The 17,829-nt window shown below is 35.6% G+C and overlaps 1 protein-coding gene and 1 pseudogene across 2 annotated transcripts in view; both read left to right on the top strand.

Moving 5' to 3' along the window:
* Nucleotides 1–17,829, top strand: part of ATG2B (autophagy related 2B) — a 78,917-nt gene that overhangs the window by 34,745 nt on the left and 26,343 nt on the right. For both annotated transcript variants that reach the window (XM_007987767.3, XM_007987766.3), the window contains exons 13-27: nt 101–193; nt 332–520; nt 2,956–3,229; nt 4,871–4,973; nt 6,134–6,329; nt 6,628–6,770; nt 11,119–11,276; nt 11,660–11,832; nt 12,604–12,754; nt 13,704–13,903; nt 14,063–14,143; nt 15,842–15,948; nt 16,115–16,207; nt 17,108–17,178; nt 17,651–17,727. In XM_007987767.3, the coding sequence (XP_007985958.3) occupies nt 101–193; nt 332–520; nt 2,956–3,229; nt 4,871–4,973; nt 6,134–6,329; nt 6,628–6,770; nt 11,119–11,276; nt 11,660–11,832; nt 12,604–12,754; nt 13,704–13,903; nt 14,063–14,143; nt 15,842–15,948; nt 16,115–16,207; nt 17,108–17,178; nt 17,651–17,727 (2,109 nt within the window). The remainder of the gene's footprint in view (nt 1–100; nt 194–331; nt 521–2,955; nt 3,230–4,870; nt 4,974–6,133; nt 6,330–6,627; nt 6,771–11,118; nt 11,277–11,659; nt 11,833–12,603; nt 12,755–13,703; nt 13,904–14,062; nt 14,144–15,841; nt 15,949–16,114; nt 16,208–17,107; nt 17,179–17,650; nt 17,728–17,829) is intronic.
* Nucleotides 5,082–5,178, top strand: LOC119619198 (small nucleolar RNA U13; annotated as a pseudogene).

Genomic DNA, 17,829 nt, shown 5'->3' with positions numbered 1-17,829 from the left:
CAAAAAGCCTTTCTCACTGTTATATGGGCACCTCTGTAAATTCATGTGATTAATTGTAGGTTAATCTTACCTTTAATTTATCTTCGTCTTTGCTTTTAAGCTTTTAATGTTCCATTCCAAAGAAGAAACTGGTTCCCATTCCCCTGTGTGTCTTCAGCTTCATTATAAGCATTCTGAGAATAGAGGGCCCCAGGTAAGAGATCTTTTTCTATAGTTGCCACCTGTAAATTTTCATCTGATATATATTTTGTCACAATTATAAGATTTTAACCCAATTTTATAGTAGTTTTTAGTGATTGGATTAATGCCCTTTTTTTTTTTTTTTTTAAAGGGTAATCAAGCAAGACTTAGTTCAGTTCCTCAGAGGGCAGAATTGCAAATTAAATTAAATCCAGTGTGTTGTGAGCTGGATATCAGTATTGTGGACAGGTTAAATTCCTTGCTTCAACCACAGAAACTTGCCACAGTAGAGATGATGGCATCCCACATGTATACTTCATATAATAAGCATATTAGTCTGGTAAGTATTCAAAAGCTGCAAATACTAATCATAATTATGGTTAGCTAATAGGGTTATTGAGATAATTTCTGAACTTAAGTATTTTTAATAGATTAAACAGTATATATTGTTAAAACAGCACTATTTGTAATAATAAAAAAAGGAGACATCTGTTATATCTTGATAGTAGACTAGCTAAATAAGTTTTGATACACACTGAATGAAATGTTATGTGGTCATTTAAAATGATGGTTATGGCCGGGTGTGGCGGCTCACGCCTGTAATCCGAACACTTTGGGAGGCTGAGGTGGGAGGATCACTTGAGGCCAGTTTGAGACCAGCCTGGCCAACATGGCGAAACTCTGTCTCTACTAAAAATACAAAAATTAGCTGGGCATGGTTGCACCCATCTGTAATCTCAACTACTCAGGAGGCTGAGGCATGAGAATAGCTTGAACCCAGGAGGCGGAGGTTGCAGTGAGATCGCATCACTGTGCTTCAGCCTGGGTGACAGGGTGAGACTCTGTCTCAAAAAAAAAAAAAAAAAAAAAAAGAAATAAAATGATGGTTATGAAGATGGTATAGCAACATGAAGAAGGCTCATCAAGAAGGATTAAATGAAAAAGTAGAATATATTGCTTTATGTAAACTTGTCACACCTGTGTAAATAAAATTGATGTATAGAAAAAGAATGCCTGGAAATATGCCAGTCAGTAGCATTGCTTATGTTACAGTGGAATTAGGTTTTGGTTACTTTTCCATGTCTATCTGAATTTTTATAAGCTGTGATTATAACGTCTTCATAAAATTTTATCTATTTATATATTTGATAAATTACTTGAACTACCTAAAACATGTAACCCAAACAATATGGGATATACTTTTGAAAATAATCTATTGAACATCACATTATATCACTTTTACTTGGATCTGGTGCCTGGGGTCTTTTCTAAGCAAATTAAGTCAGTCAGGTTTGCAAGAAGTCTATTAGGAATTTTGGGGCCAGAGGACCAGGATCAGATGGAGACAACCTTTGTTAAAAAGAAAACAAAAAAGATATTTTATTTTTCTACTTCTTTACTTTTCTCTTAGTATTGAGTATTCACATCAAATTAGCATTCTTTATTATTATTATTATTATTATTGTGACAAAAATCTGTTGCCCAGGCTGCAGTGCTGTGGTACGGTATCGGCTCACTTCAGCCTTGACCCCCTTGGCTTAAGCGATCCTTCTACCTCAGCCCCCCACATAGTTGGGGCTACATGCATGTGCCACCCAGTTAAGTTTTTGTTTTTTGTCTCCCTATGTTGCTCAGGCTGGGCATTCTTTGTTTGTTACTGTTATCAATTGCTAGTTATTTTAGTTTCTGTGGGGTAGTCTCTGTATTAGCTGTTAACTATATATGCAATCGGATGATGGTTTAATCTGTTGGGTTATTTTTGCCTGAGAGTGGTGGTTAATATTAGCAAATCAAGTGGGGAAGAGTTAGAATAGATTTGTTAAAAATCCAAGTCTAGATGGGTGTGGTGGCTTGCACCCATAGTCCCAGCAACTCAGGAGGCTGAGGCAGGAGGATTGCTTGAGCCCAGGAGTTTGAGACCAGCTGGGTGATACAGCAAGACCTGTTTCAAAGAAAACAAACGCACACAAGATTTGTACGTCTAGCATATGAAGGGAATTTTCTAATCATGGAGGTTAGAAATGGATTGAAGAAACTGAGGAGTGTTACAACCTAGAGTGGAATAAAGCTTTTTAAGTTTCAATATATTTTAGAGAAAAAATAGAAATAGATTTCTTTTTGAATGGCATGTTCTTTGACCCTTCTATTGTAAGGTGGCTTTGGGTAAATGGTGCATATATCTTGGTCTCATAGAGCCATTTGATGAGATCATGCCCTTGGATTGGATAGGAGCGCAGGGTGCATCATTTAGTGAATATTTATTTAGAACCTGTGACGTGCCGGCCTCTGGGTTTTATCTTAGAAGTACAAAGTTGAGTCAGAGATTGTATTTGGCATAATTCATCTGATTTCACATTGAGTCTTTAAAGTCATATATTGGTAGAAAAGTCTTTCAAACTGAATGTTGGACACTATGGTGATTTTAACCATATTGAATTTGTTGGTAGGCTAATTTACACAGTATTTATAAATTTATAGTAAGATAAATATTAATCTGTAGTGCCTTTGTCTTCACTTTGGCTCAGTTTTTAATTTGATTTTTTATTTCAGAGTTTAACTTTTGCCAGTAGTTTTCACTTTTGCCAATAGTTGTTGCATTGTAAATTTGTTTTTACACTAAATTAATATGGTAGTGGTTAATTTGAATTGACTTTTAATGCATTATACCAAATGGGGAGATAGTGATTATATATATTGTAATGTTGAATACTGTGTCATTTATGTTCATGTACTTAATTTAATATTTTGGCTTATTTTTGATGTTTTGTGTTTTAGCACAAGGCTTTCACTGAAGTGTTTTTAGATGATTCACATAGTCCTGCAAATTGTCGAATATCAGTGCAAGTTGCCACACCAGCATTAAACCTTTCTGTTCGCTTCCCAATACCTGATCTTCGATCCGATCAAGAAAGGGGACCATGGTTTAAGAAGTCACTTCAGAAGGAGATCCTTTATTTAGCCTTCACAGATCTAGAATTTAAGACTGAATTTATAGGAGGATCAACCCCAGAACAAATTAAATTGGAACTTACCTTTAGAGAACTAATTGGTAAGATTGAATGTGTCTGTAAAAGAACCATACTAGATAACAAACAACTGCTACTGAAACTTACATCACAAAAGTATCTGACAGCCCCAAAATATAGTAAAATTAAAGCACATTATGTTAAAAAAATCAAGAGCAACAATGTCTTTCTAGTATTGTATACAAATATATGATATAGGTAATTTTTAAAAAACTAAGGATGATTCATTCACTTTGTTAAAATTCCTCTTTACTGCAGGAGAATATAGTACTTTAGCCTACATTTTTATTATCACCTCTCATTTATTTATTGTAGGACTGATAACAGAACTTGTTGAGTGTCACTGTATGTTAGATATTATGCTAAGCACTTGATACACATTGTCTTGTTTTTTTTTAGTCATCGTAATCACCATATGTTTATTTTTCCAATTATTTTTATAATTTAATAGATGAGACAGTCTGTGGACTTAGAAGCAAGTATCTACTAAGATCATGTTGTAGTCAATGGCAGAATCAAGATTTGAACCCAAGTCTGACAGTGCTTGAGCTTGAGCTTTCAACCAGTATACTAATTGCTAGTGACTTTTATTTGTAAAACTTGTTTTGATTTTTTCTGTATTACTTTGTTTTTGTCAGTTAATGAAGGGAATTTATAAAAACTTTAAAGTGAACCAAGTCTATGAAGACCTGGAAAACCTTTTATCCTGTGGTTCCTAGACCACCTGCCTCTGCCACGACACCCTCTCTCTGCAGCCATACTCCCACCCCGCCATGAGAATAGTTTGCAAAAGTTCCCCTTCTCTCTCGGTTTTACAGATCTTAAGAGATATTTAAAATGAACTTTTGTCAATTATGACTTCATGAAAGGGCCTTCAGGTGTTGTGGGATCATCCCTTATTTCCGGTGGTGAGAAACTCATTATTCTGGAGGAAAGCCATTTTTCATTTGTAAAATGGATTGAAAAAACATGTATAAATTTTTGTTGTTGTTGTTGTTGTTTTTGTTTTTCAGAGTCTTGCTTTGTTGCCCAGGCTGGAGTGCAGTGGCGTGATCTTGTCTCACTGCAGTCTCCATCTCCTGGGTTCAAGCAATTCTTGTGCCTCAGTTGGATGCCACCACACCCAGCTAATTTTTGCATTTTTAGTAGAGAAAGGGTTTTGCCATGTTAGCCAGGCTGGTCCCTTAACTCCTGACCTCAGGTGATCTGCCCACCTCAGCCTCCCAAATACTGGATTACAGATGTGAGCCACCACGCCCAGCCCATATAGAATTATTTTGAACAGAGGTATTTCTTACAATGTTTCGTACAAAATACATATTTAAGAAATGTGGTTATTTTTCTAGTGGTAGATTATATAGACTTTAAGAAGAAATAATCACTAATAGCACTTAGTAAGTGGTAAGTGCTTGCTGTATTTACTGTGTCATTATGCACTTTATGCAGTATACATTGGTACTTAAGAATTTGAGTTTGAACACAGAATCTTTAATTTATTGGCTCATTTTGTCTACCACATGTGCACATGAAACCGGAACGATTGCAAAATGCTGTAGAACTTAAGGTTGCATTATGTTCCTGATTGAGAGGATCTTTGCTCCTCCATCTCTTCTTTTAGTACTTGAGAAGAAGCGCATTTCAGTAAATCAGTCTTGTTTTCTTAGGATCATTCCAGGAAGAGAAAGGAGATCCATCTATTAAGTTTTTCCATGTGTCTAGTGGAGTAGATGGAGATACAACATCGTCAGATGACTTTGACTGGCCACGGTGAGTAAGCAAGCACATAGGTTTAATAGGATTTTCCTTTTAACATTAAAATATTCTTTTAAACCAACATTTTGGCTATTAAATATAAGCTAAACATGTCCATCCTTGACTCTTTTGTGGTTCATAAGTGTGATGATGGTGTGTTCACATGAATGTGTGAGATGTGTCACCTTCAAACCTTGTTGTGCCATTTTTCTGCCTGCCTTGCTTTACTCCTCTCCGCTGTCTGTTAGGCTGATCGGATTCTTAGGACAGGTGTTGCTCATACACACCTGGTAATTAGCATGAGTTTAGAGCACAAGTTTCACAAGAATTGGATCTACTTCTGTTAAGTAATTCAGAAGCACGATTTACATTGGGATATGTATCAATTCGGACAAAAGTCCGTGATCATTTACGAACCAAATAGCACCACTACCTAGGGAGTAAGAGTTATAGTTGCAGCACAGCTATTCTCTTTGAGGGTTCCATGCCTCCTTATAACAATGGGTGGATATGGTCATCAAAGGAGAATGAAAAGTCTGTGCTAGAGATGTTCTGTAGAAGCTTAGGAAAGGAAAGGGATTACTCTGGAGTAAAAAGCTCTTTAGTTTTTGTAGTCACAGGCTGCGTTAACTCAGTCGTCTTTAGGTTTTGTGGCTCCAAAACAGCACCAGCCGTTTATTATTGAAATTCCTAGAGGAAAAGGTTTTAGAGTTTTGAAACTGTTTCCTAATCAGTTTCTCCCTTTTCCCTTTGAACAACTGATATAATGTGAGATTGATACAACATGAGGTTTCTTAGGTAGACAAGTATTTTATTATAGCGGAACAAACTATATGTGAGAGGATTTGGGTTAATGATAACTAGAATCCTTATGTAAAATTTGCTGACTTTTAATGAAATTTAAAAATAACCTTTTTGCCCCCGAAAGGTCAGACCTTCAGTTAGTCAAGTATAAAATGTTGATGTCTTTCTGTTACTTACTTGTTTCAGTTCCACACTTTTAAGTTTACAACATGTTCATAAGTGGGTTACCTTAGACATAATTAGACTTTGTAGAGAAGTTTAATTCTATCATTAAGATTTAACCAGTGGTGTTTGTATTAATTTGCACAAAAGTTAAAGTTTTGCTGTTTACACTTAGATCTTGGTCTTTTTAAAATTGTCTTTGATATCAGAATTGTACTGAAAATAAATCCACCAGCCATGCATTCCATTTTGGAGAGAATTGCAGCTGAAGAAGAAGAGGAGAATGATGGTCCCTACCAGGAGGAAGAGGAAGGAGCTGCTCATTCCTTGAAAGATGTTTGTGATCTAAGAAGACCAGCCCCATCTCCTTTTTCTTCTCGTAGAGTAATGTTTGAAAATGAACAGGTAAGATAAAAGTGTGAGCAAGCTACAAAGGAATAATATTATTATTCTGTGTCATAGAGCAATGCTTTTAATTTTTTATTTAAAAAAATGCTCTTTGTACTGTTTTTGCTAGGTCTTAAACTTCAAAATTAAATAATATCTGTTTTTTCTTGGTGTATATTTTCTCCAGTTAAATGTTTCATGCTTATTTATTTCTCACATACCAAGTCCTATGGATAGGCTAAGAAGATGCTACTACTATTTTAAACATAAAATGGTTATTTGATGCTTTTTTTTGCACTAAACTATTATGTTTTAGATGGTGATGCCAGGAGACCCTGTAGAAATGACAGAATTTCAGGATAAAGCAATCAGCAATTCTCACTATGTGCTGGAACTTACGTTACCAAATATTTATGTAACACTACCTAATAAGAACTTTTATGAGAAGCTTTATAATAGGTGAGTTTATACCCATTTAGTTGAATCTTGGGAATCAGACTTTCTAATTGCCTCCCTGATTTTCCTCTTCCCCCTTTCCTTTCCTTGCCTGAATATTATTTGCCATCTCTGTGTACTTTGTGTGGTGTTGGTGGTGACTATTGCCGTTATGATATTCTATTGTCATAGCCGAGTTTCCTAACTAGCGTGGTGCCGGGTGTGTGAGATATTTATTTCCTCAGCCCTGAGGTTGGCTGATTGCCCTCTGTCAGCTTACTGCAGGTTACCGATCCAATATGATTTTTTTTCTTCACATGCGGTGACATGAAGAGTTAGGAGATACTAATACAGCTAGCTAATGCTGGAGTAGAATCAGAACCCCAGTCATTGTACAAGAAGCATCGTTTCCTCAACAGTCAAAAAGATATCTTGTTGGAATTCAGAATTCTATGAACATGTACAAAATTTAAATTTATTATATTTAGATACCCCTCAATATTTATGCCAGGCAGATATTTTGATATAAATGGAATTCTAGGTCATAGACTCTGAAGGCCTTGCGCAGTTTACCTAGCCTCCATAAGACTCAGCATTCTCGTCTGTAAAATGGAGATGATCCTGGCTCCCACCTATAAGGGTTGTTTGGAGGATTAAATGATACAACACTTGGAAAGTTCTGAGGGTTGTTTGGAGGATTAAATGATACAACACTTGGAAAGTTCTGAGAACAGTGTATGGCATATCATAAGCACTTAGTAGTTGTCTATTATAGTTTCTACCCACTGAAGGGATTTCTCTGTAGCATACCTGAAAGATTGTCATGTGGGTTTCTAGAAAAAGAAGTCCTTAGTGTTTGTCATCACTAGCTTCCTACATGTAGACAAGTTATTCTAGTTTCCATTAATCTTCAGAAACTTCAGACTGTTGTTTCTGCTGTAGGATTACTTGGTATCAGATATCACTCGGTATTTATTCCTTAAATGTTAGTAATAAACCCTGGGTTTTCTCAATGGGTGTCAATGACTTTTGCTCTTAGAATCAGAAAATTAAGTTCTAGGATTCTTCTAGGGTTCACATTACTTCAGTGATCTTGAAAATGAGATTCAGAGAACAGTCCACTCGGGTATAGGAAGAAAATGTTCGCACTTATGTTTAACTTAAAAAATAATCTTTTAAAATTTATATTTTTATATTTGTTTTATAGTATACATTATAAATAGCACCTAATTTATATTAAATTCACATTAGAGAGATTTCAAATTGTTTTTAAATGTTGGGGTTTGTTTATATGTGATCTGCAGTTTGGAAATGACTGATCTCTAGGCTTCTCCTTTTATTTCATAGTTCAGGGCTGTCTGCAAAGAGCTGATGTATATGCAATGCTGAGATTGAGGGAAATGAAATGACTCTTTCAGGGCCTAGCCCAGAGATCAAAAAGACTTGACCCATTTTTTTTTTTGTCATTCTGCACTGACTGAGCAGATTGCTTTCGATTAAATTAGGGTATCAAGAACAGTAATACATACCTTAAACATTCACTTTATAAATATATATTTATTTACCACTTCATTTCTATATACAGGACAAGGCCTTTTCTTTGAGTATGAGCCGCTGATTGGAATTCTATGTTGTCTTTTTTTTTTTCCGTTTTTTAAATCCTGCATGTGGCATCTGACTACTTTGTCTTTTTTTTTTTTTTTTTTGCATAAAGTGTAGCCAGAAGGCATTGTCTACTGTTTTTAGTACCAGTTTCTTTAAAATGGAGTGAAAAAAATTTTTTCAGAGATACGTGAGAGGAGAATCTTTGTAGGTTTTTAAGACTTTTTTTTTTTTTTTTTACCGTCTGCATTAACTAAAACAGCACAGTTTTTATTTAAGCTATACTTATATTAACAAATACAAGCAGATTTGACGCCAGACACAGTCTTTGACAAGTATATAAAATATATAACTCCACTGATAGGAAGGTTCTCAGCTCTGCTAGAGAGACGTCCAGCAGCAGCAGGCAGTTAGCATACTGAAGGCTTCCATTGTTGTGGCACTTTGGAGTAACTGGGTAGGTGACTGCTTAAGTCAGGGAGTATGTATTAGAGCGTGTGTTAGAGTATGTATCTGTTAATCTGGGTAGTTGGTTTAATGGATTGCTTAAGAGAGTTTCTATTCTATTAAATACCTTCCACTAACCACTTTTTGGTCTCTCAGGCCCCTGGAATTGCATAAATACTGAAGCGCTCCCTCACTCTCTGGGATCATATAAATCTTGTATCTAACTTCCTCAGGGTTTGCATCCTTTGCCTGTTATTCAGCTTTGTATTTTCAAATTAATATGTTTAAACAATTTTCAAACATTCTCAGAGAAGATTTGCAGTACAGTACAAAGAACTCCCTGTGCCCCAACCATTTGAGAGTAAGTGGCTGACCTGAGTCCCTTCAATGTTTAGTACTTGAATGCGTATTTCCCACATACTTGGACATTCTACATTAACTGGCAATTCAGCTCTCAGAAGCAGGAAGCTAAACTGGATACATACTACCATAAGATCCTCATACCCCATTCAAGTTTTACTAAATATGTCAACACTGTCCTTTTATTTATTTATTTTTTCTGAGCAGGAGTTATAACCAACTTTGCCTTTATATATTTAAAATGTTGGTTTACTCCTTTAGTGACTTGGTCAACAGGCTCTTTTTAGCAATATGGTTTTAGGTACAGGAGAATTTTTTCTGTGTCAAAAATTGTTTAAAATAGAATGTAAAAAAGAATTCTCATTGCTTTCATTAAATATGTATTGAGCATCTATTTTGTTTCAGCCTCATAGACACAGAGTCATGGTGATATGTCCTTACGTATCTTAAGCATTGTTTTGTTTCTTGATATTTCTTGATATTACAAGCACCATCCAATATTTGATATTATTAATGGTATCAGGACTGTGTTTAGACAAAAATATAAATAAGGAGAAAATAATAAGTGGGTGGATTATAATCTCCTGAGAGTCGCAATCCTCAGTCCTGGTGTACACCTTCTAGTAGGACTTCAGAAGCTCAGGAATTGGCCTGGCAGTGGCTTCTCACAGAAGGGGGCAGGGCTACCTCACCACATGGTGCCTTGACTGGTATTCACACCAGGCTTTACGATGAGTCTGGGTTTTGGCAGCACTTCCATGTGAGTCACGCGCTGTCCTCACCAACTGTCTGTGCCTGTTACGTGGCAGCCACTGTGCTAGGTGCATGTAGAGATGATCGACACAAGTCCCTCTCTTGGGTGGCTTGCAGTCTGGAAAGGGGAAATGAGGAAATTCAGCAGGGTGCTGTAGGTGCTGTGATTTAAGTGAGTCTGCGTGAAGGATGTGCTGTGGGTTCAGATCTTACAATGGGCTTCCTAGAAGACACGGTGAAGTTTGAGTTTTCTTGAAAGCTTTGAGGATGGATGAGGGAAGGAGGCTAGGACAGGGAAGGATGAGGGAAGGAGGCTAGGACAGAGGGGCATCTGAGCAGTGACAGGTAGTTCTTTGTAAAAGTAGGATGTGGTGACAGCCTAGGTGTGATATATGCCTTCCCGTTGGTTGCCAGTGTTGATGGGGCTAGTCTCGCTAGTCATAAGGGTTTTTCTCTCCTTATTTTGTGCTCCATATGCATTCTTCATCTCGTGAAGTCTTCCCAGTGAAGCTGTGCTTTCTGTTGTTGATGAGAGAAAAAGCAGGTATCTCTAGGGAAAGAACTGAATTGATCCCACAGTTAAATACTTGCCTTAAAAAAAGAACTGAATTGGGAGCTGGATGTAATCAACATAATCTGGACGCTCATCCCCATTTTTCCACTAATTAGCCATGTAACCTTGGGGAGGTCACGTAACCTTTATGAGACAGTTTCTTCAAGTGTACAGTGAGAATAATGTTTCTGCCCTGGACGCCCCACAGGACTGAGGGGAGGGTCAATGAGATGATGCGGGATCAGTTCCAGTTTACAAAGCGCTCTCATATAGGTGAGCTGTCTTCCTTTTTTGTTCTTTGTGGGTTTTTATTTTTCATGAGCTTCTGTCTCTAAGGTATATTGTGAAGTATAATATGAATTTGTAATTTGATGTATATAACACAGGTAAAATTAGGCAGGTATCTAGTTAGGTATCTAATTGTGCAGATTCTTTTGTCACTGCCCTGCATTATAGCCATATAGATTATTTTTTCATTGAAATAATGCAGTTGTTATTTTTGTTGTTTTTGCAAATTCTTGTGGGATCTAATTTCCATTTTGCCATTTAAAAAGTTATTGTTCATGTGATCTTTTAAAAGGATTTTTTTTTTTTTTTAAGTTTGCCTTCTGTTGAACTAAGAGTTATGTACTTATTTTTCAACTTTTGTCTTTATAGGATCTTTAATGACTTGCTGCTGTGGGAACCAACAGCTCCTTCACCAGTGGAGACATTTGAGAATATTTCCTATGGCATTGGGCTTTCAGTAGCCAGTCAGCTCATTAATACTTTCAACAAAGATAGTTTTAGTCCATTTAAATCTGCAGTTCACTATGGTAATATATTTTTAATTTGTTTTGATTTAAAATGCCTAGTTTATCAGTTAACAAAGTACTAACCTTTCAATTGTGGATTTAAAAATCTTTATTTTTCATTGTAACTGTATTTTGTAATTTCTTTTAGTAATGTATAAGAATATTTTCTCATTTCTATCTGTATATTGAGCATATCATTATCACTTAAATATGTTTTCTTTAGAATGATAGTGTGCACATTGAGGTTCAACGCTAAAGAGAAAAACAAAATATATTTCTATGTTCACACCATATTCTTTGTAAAACTAAGCAGGTTATAAATATAAAATATTTTCGTGATCATTTTTAAGTTGTTGTTTTAATAAGTTATCAGAACTGTGTAATTGTATGTTTATTTCTCATAGATGAGGAAAGTGGATCTGAGGAGGAGACTTTGCAGTATTTTTCCACTGTTGATCCCAACTATCGTTCTCGCAGGAAAAAAAAATTAGACTCTCAGAACAAGAACTCTCAGAGTTTTCTCTCAGTTCTTCTGAATATTAATCATGGATTAATGGCAGTGTTCACAGATGTGAAGGTGAGGTTTACAAATCCAAAGTGGTTTTTCAAATGTATCTTATTTTAAATAAATCTGCTAGGATATATATCCAGTGATTGAAGTATTTGATATATATATATATATTTTTTTGAGATGGCGTCTCGCTCTGTCGCCCAGGCTGGAGTGCAATGGCACGATCTCCACTCACTGCAAGCTCTGCCTCCCAGGTTCACGCCATTCTCCTGCCTCAGCCTCCCATGTAGCTGGGACTACAGGCGCCTGCCACCGCGCCCAGCTGATTTTTGTATTTTTAGTAGAGACGGGGTTTCACCGTGTTAGCCAGGATAGTCTCGAACTCCTGACCTTGTGATCCGCCCATCTCGGCTTCCTGAAGTGCTAGGATTACAGGCGTGAGCCACCGTGCCTGGCAAATATTTGATATTTTGAGGTTGTTTCAGGGACTGATGAAGACCAGTGTTCTGGGGCAAACCATGATGACAGCAACTTTGGGGATTTAGCTTTCGTTGCAGATCAAACTTTGTGTGGCTCTCTCTTTGGAAAACAGGTGGTAATTCTGCTTCTGGGGCGACAACAAAGTACAGAGATTCTTCTGATGGAAGAGGTTCCACATAGCGTTTAAGTTATCTAGTTTTATTTTTTACCATGATATTGAATGGTTCAAGGATTAGACTGCTTTGCTGCAATATGGGAGATTTTCCTAAGCTGAATCAACAAAGAGCATCTCAAGGAACATGCTTACTTTTCTGCATTTAAATAATAACTTATGTGTTTTTCTGATGTTTTTACTAGCAAGATAATGGAGATCTGTTGGAAAACAAGCATGGTGAATTCTGGTTAGAGTTCAATAGTGGTTCATTATTTTGCGTGACAAAATATGAAGGTTTTGATGACAAGCACTACGTTTGCCTTCATTCTAGCAGTTTCAGTCTATACCACAAAGGTAGGACAAACATGTGTCTTGGTTTCTTCTCTTTTGACATGTTTAAATTTCTTGTTTAACAAAGAAAGTCTATTGAGAACAGAACTTTGGTATTAGAAATTATTTTCTCTGCAGGGTTCTGATTCTGCTGTCAAAGTAATATTTACAAATTAGAAGTCAACTTCAGGTTCTTTTTTTGCAATAGCTTTGTTGAGATATAATTCACACACCATACTCATTTAAAATATACCTTTCAATGGTTTTGAGTATTTCACAACAGTTGTGCAACCATCACCAGAGTCAATTTTAAAACATGTTTATTACTCCATGAAGAAATTTCATATACTTTAGTGATAACCTTTCACCCCTTCCACTCTCTCCTTCCTATAAACACACTAATCTACACTCTATTTCTATGGATTTGCATATTCAGAAGTTTCTTATAAATAGAATCATACAATATTTGGCCTTTTTGACTGGCTTCTTTCATTTGACACACTTTCAGGGTTCATCCAAGTTGTATCCATACTTCATTCCTTTTTATTGCCAAATAATATTCCACTGTAAAGATAGATCAGATCTTATGTGTCCGTTCATCAATCGATGAGATTTTATGTTCTTTATTCTCCCTTAAGGAATATTTCCTTTTGGTTCCAGATACAGAACTTACCATTTTTTGAGCAGTTACCTGAGTTTACCTTGTTTCATAGACATGAAATGTTTATGATAGTTTTCTATTTAATTTTCCTAGCATTTCAGAATTTTTTGTTTCTTTAAGCTGTGCACTGTCAGTCATACTAACATTAGCAAAGAGTAGTGGATTATTAATGCCATGCTGGTTTTTGTCATCATGCCTCCTTAAGTTATATTCAGTGGAAGTATGTGGAGTTTTGTTTTGAGTCATGTAAGTTGATTAGCTAATTTCAAGTAATCATTTTGTTACTGTTTTTACCTCAATGTGGATCTCTAGGCATAGTGGATGGAGTGATTCTCCCGACAGAAACACGACTGCCCAGCTCAACCCGCCCACACTGGTTGGAACCTACTATTTATTCCTCTGAAGAAGATGGCCTCAGTAGAACTTCTTCAGATGGAGTTGGAGGAGACAGTTTGAATATGCTGTCTGTTGCCGTTAAAATACTGTCTGATAAATCAGAGTCCAATACAAAGGTTTGTGTTTTGTACTTTTATGCCATTAAGTACTTGCTGTTGATTTGATTCTAGTTAAAAATAATTGCGTAAAAGGCAACATATTTATTTTCTTGGAAAAACTTTCCAGTTACAGGATTACATCATGGTAAATGTCATTCTTTGTATTGTTCTGTATAGGAATTTCTCATTGCCGTAGGACTGAAAGGAGCCACACTCCAGCATAGAATGCTTCCTTCTGGGCTTAGCTGGCATGAGCAGGTAAGAGAGCTATTATGTATGTATCAATTTATTTAAAAATTTGTATTGACATCTAATACACATACTGAAAAGTTTGTAAGTCATAAATGTTCAGCTCAGTGAATTATCATGAAGTGAATACTACTGTGTCACCACCTTTTAGGTTAAGAAATAGAACAGTATTGGCCGGGCACTGTGACTCATGCCTGTAATCCCAGCACTTTGGGAGGCTGAGGCAGGCGGATCACCTGAGGTTAGTAGTTCGAGACCAGCTTGGTCAACCTTGTCTCTACTAAAAATACAAAAATTAGCTGGGCATGGCAGCACACACCTGTAATCCCAGCTACTGGGGAGGCTGAGGCAGGAGAATTGCTTGTACCCGGGAGGCAGAGGGTGCGTGCGGTGAGCTGAGATCCCGCCGCTGCACTCCAATCTGGGTGAAAGAGTGAAACTCTGTCTCAAAAAAAAATAAAAGCAAAGCAAAACAAAACAGTATTATCACCTCAGAATGTAATTGGTTTTTTACCTTAAAGTGTGGTCCTCAAAACCTCTCAATGACAGAGTTATCTTTTATGTCATTAAAGGAAGGGAAGGGACTCTGTATCCCAGGCCTTGTAGAACACCTGGCATAGAGGAGCGGTGAATGGTGTGTTGAATTGCTTTTATAATTCTTTAAGTGCAATATTTCCATGTAATTCCCTAGGCCAATAATATGATGTTGCTTTAAAGCATTTTATCAGTACTTCTCTCATTAATTTCCAGTTGAACAACATTTTATGGTAATAAAATACAATTGGTTATTTTTCAGAGGAGACTTTGAGGAAGAAGTTAGCTTTTCTTTATGTGAGAATGAAAACTAGTGCACTATGATTGCTTCTCATGTTTCTTGTAAAGGGGAACTTCTTAATTGTGCTGGGAAAATAATACATTATTTAAAAACTTGAATGTTTTCAAAATGCTTTTCTCATGAAAGCATTTGGGAAACATGAGGATATCTGACTTTCTGTCTATCTTGTAGGAGTAGAGAAGTGGTTAGTGTGAATAATCAGCTGGAAGGGAGACGTTTATCTGAACCTCCTTATTTGTTTGGATTAGAAATATGAGAGAATAGATGTTGGTGAGAGGGACTGGTTTTTAGTCTGAGCTAGGTATAAATTAAGGAAAAAGAGCTTCTTTCAACAATGACTTGTATGGAAAACCAATACCCCCTCACACAATGAGTTATATAGGAAGCCAGATTAATAGTTTTAAGCAGTCTTCAGCAAAATTTATTTTTTCTAAGAATTGTTCCAAGCCAAAAAATATGAAATTATATTATGCATACATTGTTATTAATTTCACAAGTTATGATTTTTCTGAGATTTCTATAGCATCGGAGTTGTCGGACAGTCTTCTTCATTTCAAATTCTAATTTCGTAAATACTTTAAAACATTTATTATATATAAGGTGAATAACATGTTTTGATATACATTGTAAAATGATTATTATAGTCAAACAAATGAACACATCCATCAGTATCCATTACCTTCTTTTCTGATGCAAGTACTTTTTGAAACTAATTCCTTCAAAATGATGATTTTTTTCCTTTTACTGTTATGATTTTCCAATTAAGTGATTTTTTTCTATGAGATATTCTGGTTTACATTGGTATTAAGGATAGTATATGAAACCTTTTTTTTTCTTCTAAAGCAGGGCATTTTAATTTTTTGTGATTATAGATTTTATACTTCTTGAATATTGCTGATGAACCTGTTTTGGGATATAATCCCCCAACTTCCTTTACAACTTTTCATGTTCATCTTTGGAGCTGTGCACTTGATTATAGGTAAGTTCACAAATGGAACAAAATAAAGTTTTATTATTTAAAATACATACTAAATTTTGAAAAAAATACATAATTCAGTAGAGTTAAGGTGCAAATTGTTGTTGTTTTTAAAAAGGTTTCTGGAGCCGTATCAAATTGACGTTCTTTTGTTTCTCTTTGGCATTAGACCCCTTTATTTGCCAATCCGATCTCTTCTTACTGTGGAAACATTCAGTGTTTCCAGTAGCGTTGCATTGGATAAATCTTCTTCTACTCTCAGGTACCTGTGTAAACTTCACTGTATACTAAACATAGCTGTTCCAAACATACCAACTGATATTTACCTAAACCATTTTATTAAAGTCTCAATTTTTTGTTAAAATAAACGTTCTCTTACTAATAGTGATAACCTTTTACCCAAGTTACCCAATTTTTCTCAGGTGACATGTTTCATCTACCCATTTATTATTGCATTTCATTTTTAGGGAATAAATTAATTCTGGAGATTCTTTAAAAGTTTGCATTTTAAAACATATGGTAAACTTCCCATAGTACCTGTTACACTTTATAATTTTTATTTAATTTTTTTATATTTTAGAGACAGGTTCTTGCTCTGTGTGGCGCAGGCTGGAATGCAGTGGCATGATCACAGCTTATTACAACTTTCAACTCCTGAGCTCAAGCAATCTTCTGCCCTCACCCTACTGAGTAGCTAGGACTATAGACGTGTGCCACTATCCCTGGCTGATTAAAAAAAAAAATTTATTTTTGTAGAGAAGGGGTCTTGCTATGTTGCCCAGGCTAGTTGAGAACTCCTGATCCTCCTGCCTTGTCTTCCCAAACGGCTGGGATTACAGGTGTGAGCCGCTACATCTGGCCCACTGTATCTTTATACTATAGTTTAAACCTTGTGAATCTGGGCATCTCTTTAAAAACTGCCAAAAATTTAGAATTAATTTGAGTAGATGATTTAATCTAATTCTTTACACAATTTAAATATTCCTAGCATTCATAAACAGTTTTTAAAAAATGTTAGATGACAGTTACTAAGATAGAAACTGCCTATAATTTCAACAGTGTTCATACAAGAAAGAATGATGCAATTAAGCATATAGTGATTATGGGGTATGATACTCAAAGCTTAGTTTTTCAGATGTTGGTTTTATCTTTCTTGCCTCAGAATAATCTTGGATGAAGCTGCTTTACATCTATCTGACAAATGCAATACTGTCACTATAAATCTGAATAGAGGTAAGAGTTAAAAAAAACAAATGGAGTAGATGAATTCTGCCTCATTTTTGTGTGTGAATAATTTGAAAGCATTTTAACTCTGGGTTAATGCTAGTGAACTAAGAATCTTATTAAAGATCCTTAGAGATTAAAGGGTCTTTAAGTATATAGTGATCGTGTGGTATATATTCACAGCTTAGTTTTTCAGATGTTGGTTTTCAGTTTGAAATTGTAATGTTCTTATAATGCTAGTTAAGTACATCAAATTACTATATATGCTACAAATTTTTGTTTAAGATAATTTTTGTTTCTAACAAAAAATGAAGTGAATTTTAGGACTTTTATGGGATGAAACTGTATTTTCATCGCATTATAATTATTTGTAGTGCTCTCTACAATGAATTTTAAAGGAATGCTCGTTGTATTGGGTGTTGGTTGGATACACATTTTTGAAAGCTGTACTCTGAGATTTTCTTAATTTAAAAAATTTTAGATTATGTTCGTGTGATGGATGTGGGGCTTTTGGAGTTAACCATTACTGCAGTGAAGTCTGATTCTGATGGAGAGCAAGTAAGTTATTAAAATAAATGAAAATTTTAAGTTCTATTTTTTAAGAGATTAAAAAATTGAGTTTAACCTTTTTGTATATACCTAATTTTGGTCAGAAATAGA

Source organism: Chlorocebus sabaeus, chromosome 24 (genome assembly GCF_047675955.1).
Source record: "Chlorocebus sabaeus isolate Y175 chromosome 24, mChlSab1.0.hap1, whole genome shotgun sequence".
Lineage (NCBI taxonomy): Eukaryota > Metazoa > Chordata > Mammalia > Primates > Cercopithecidae > Chlorocebus > Chlorocebus sabaeus.
Note: the sequence above shows the minus strand (reverse complement) of the source record. Positions and strands in the feature narration are given on the sequence as shown.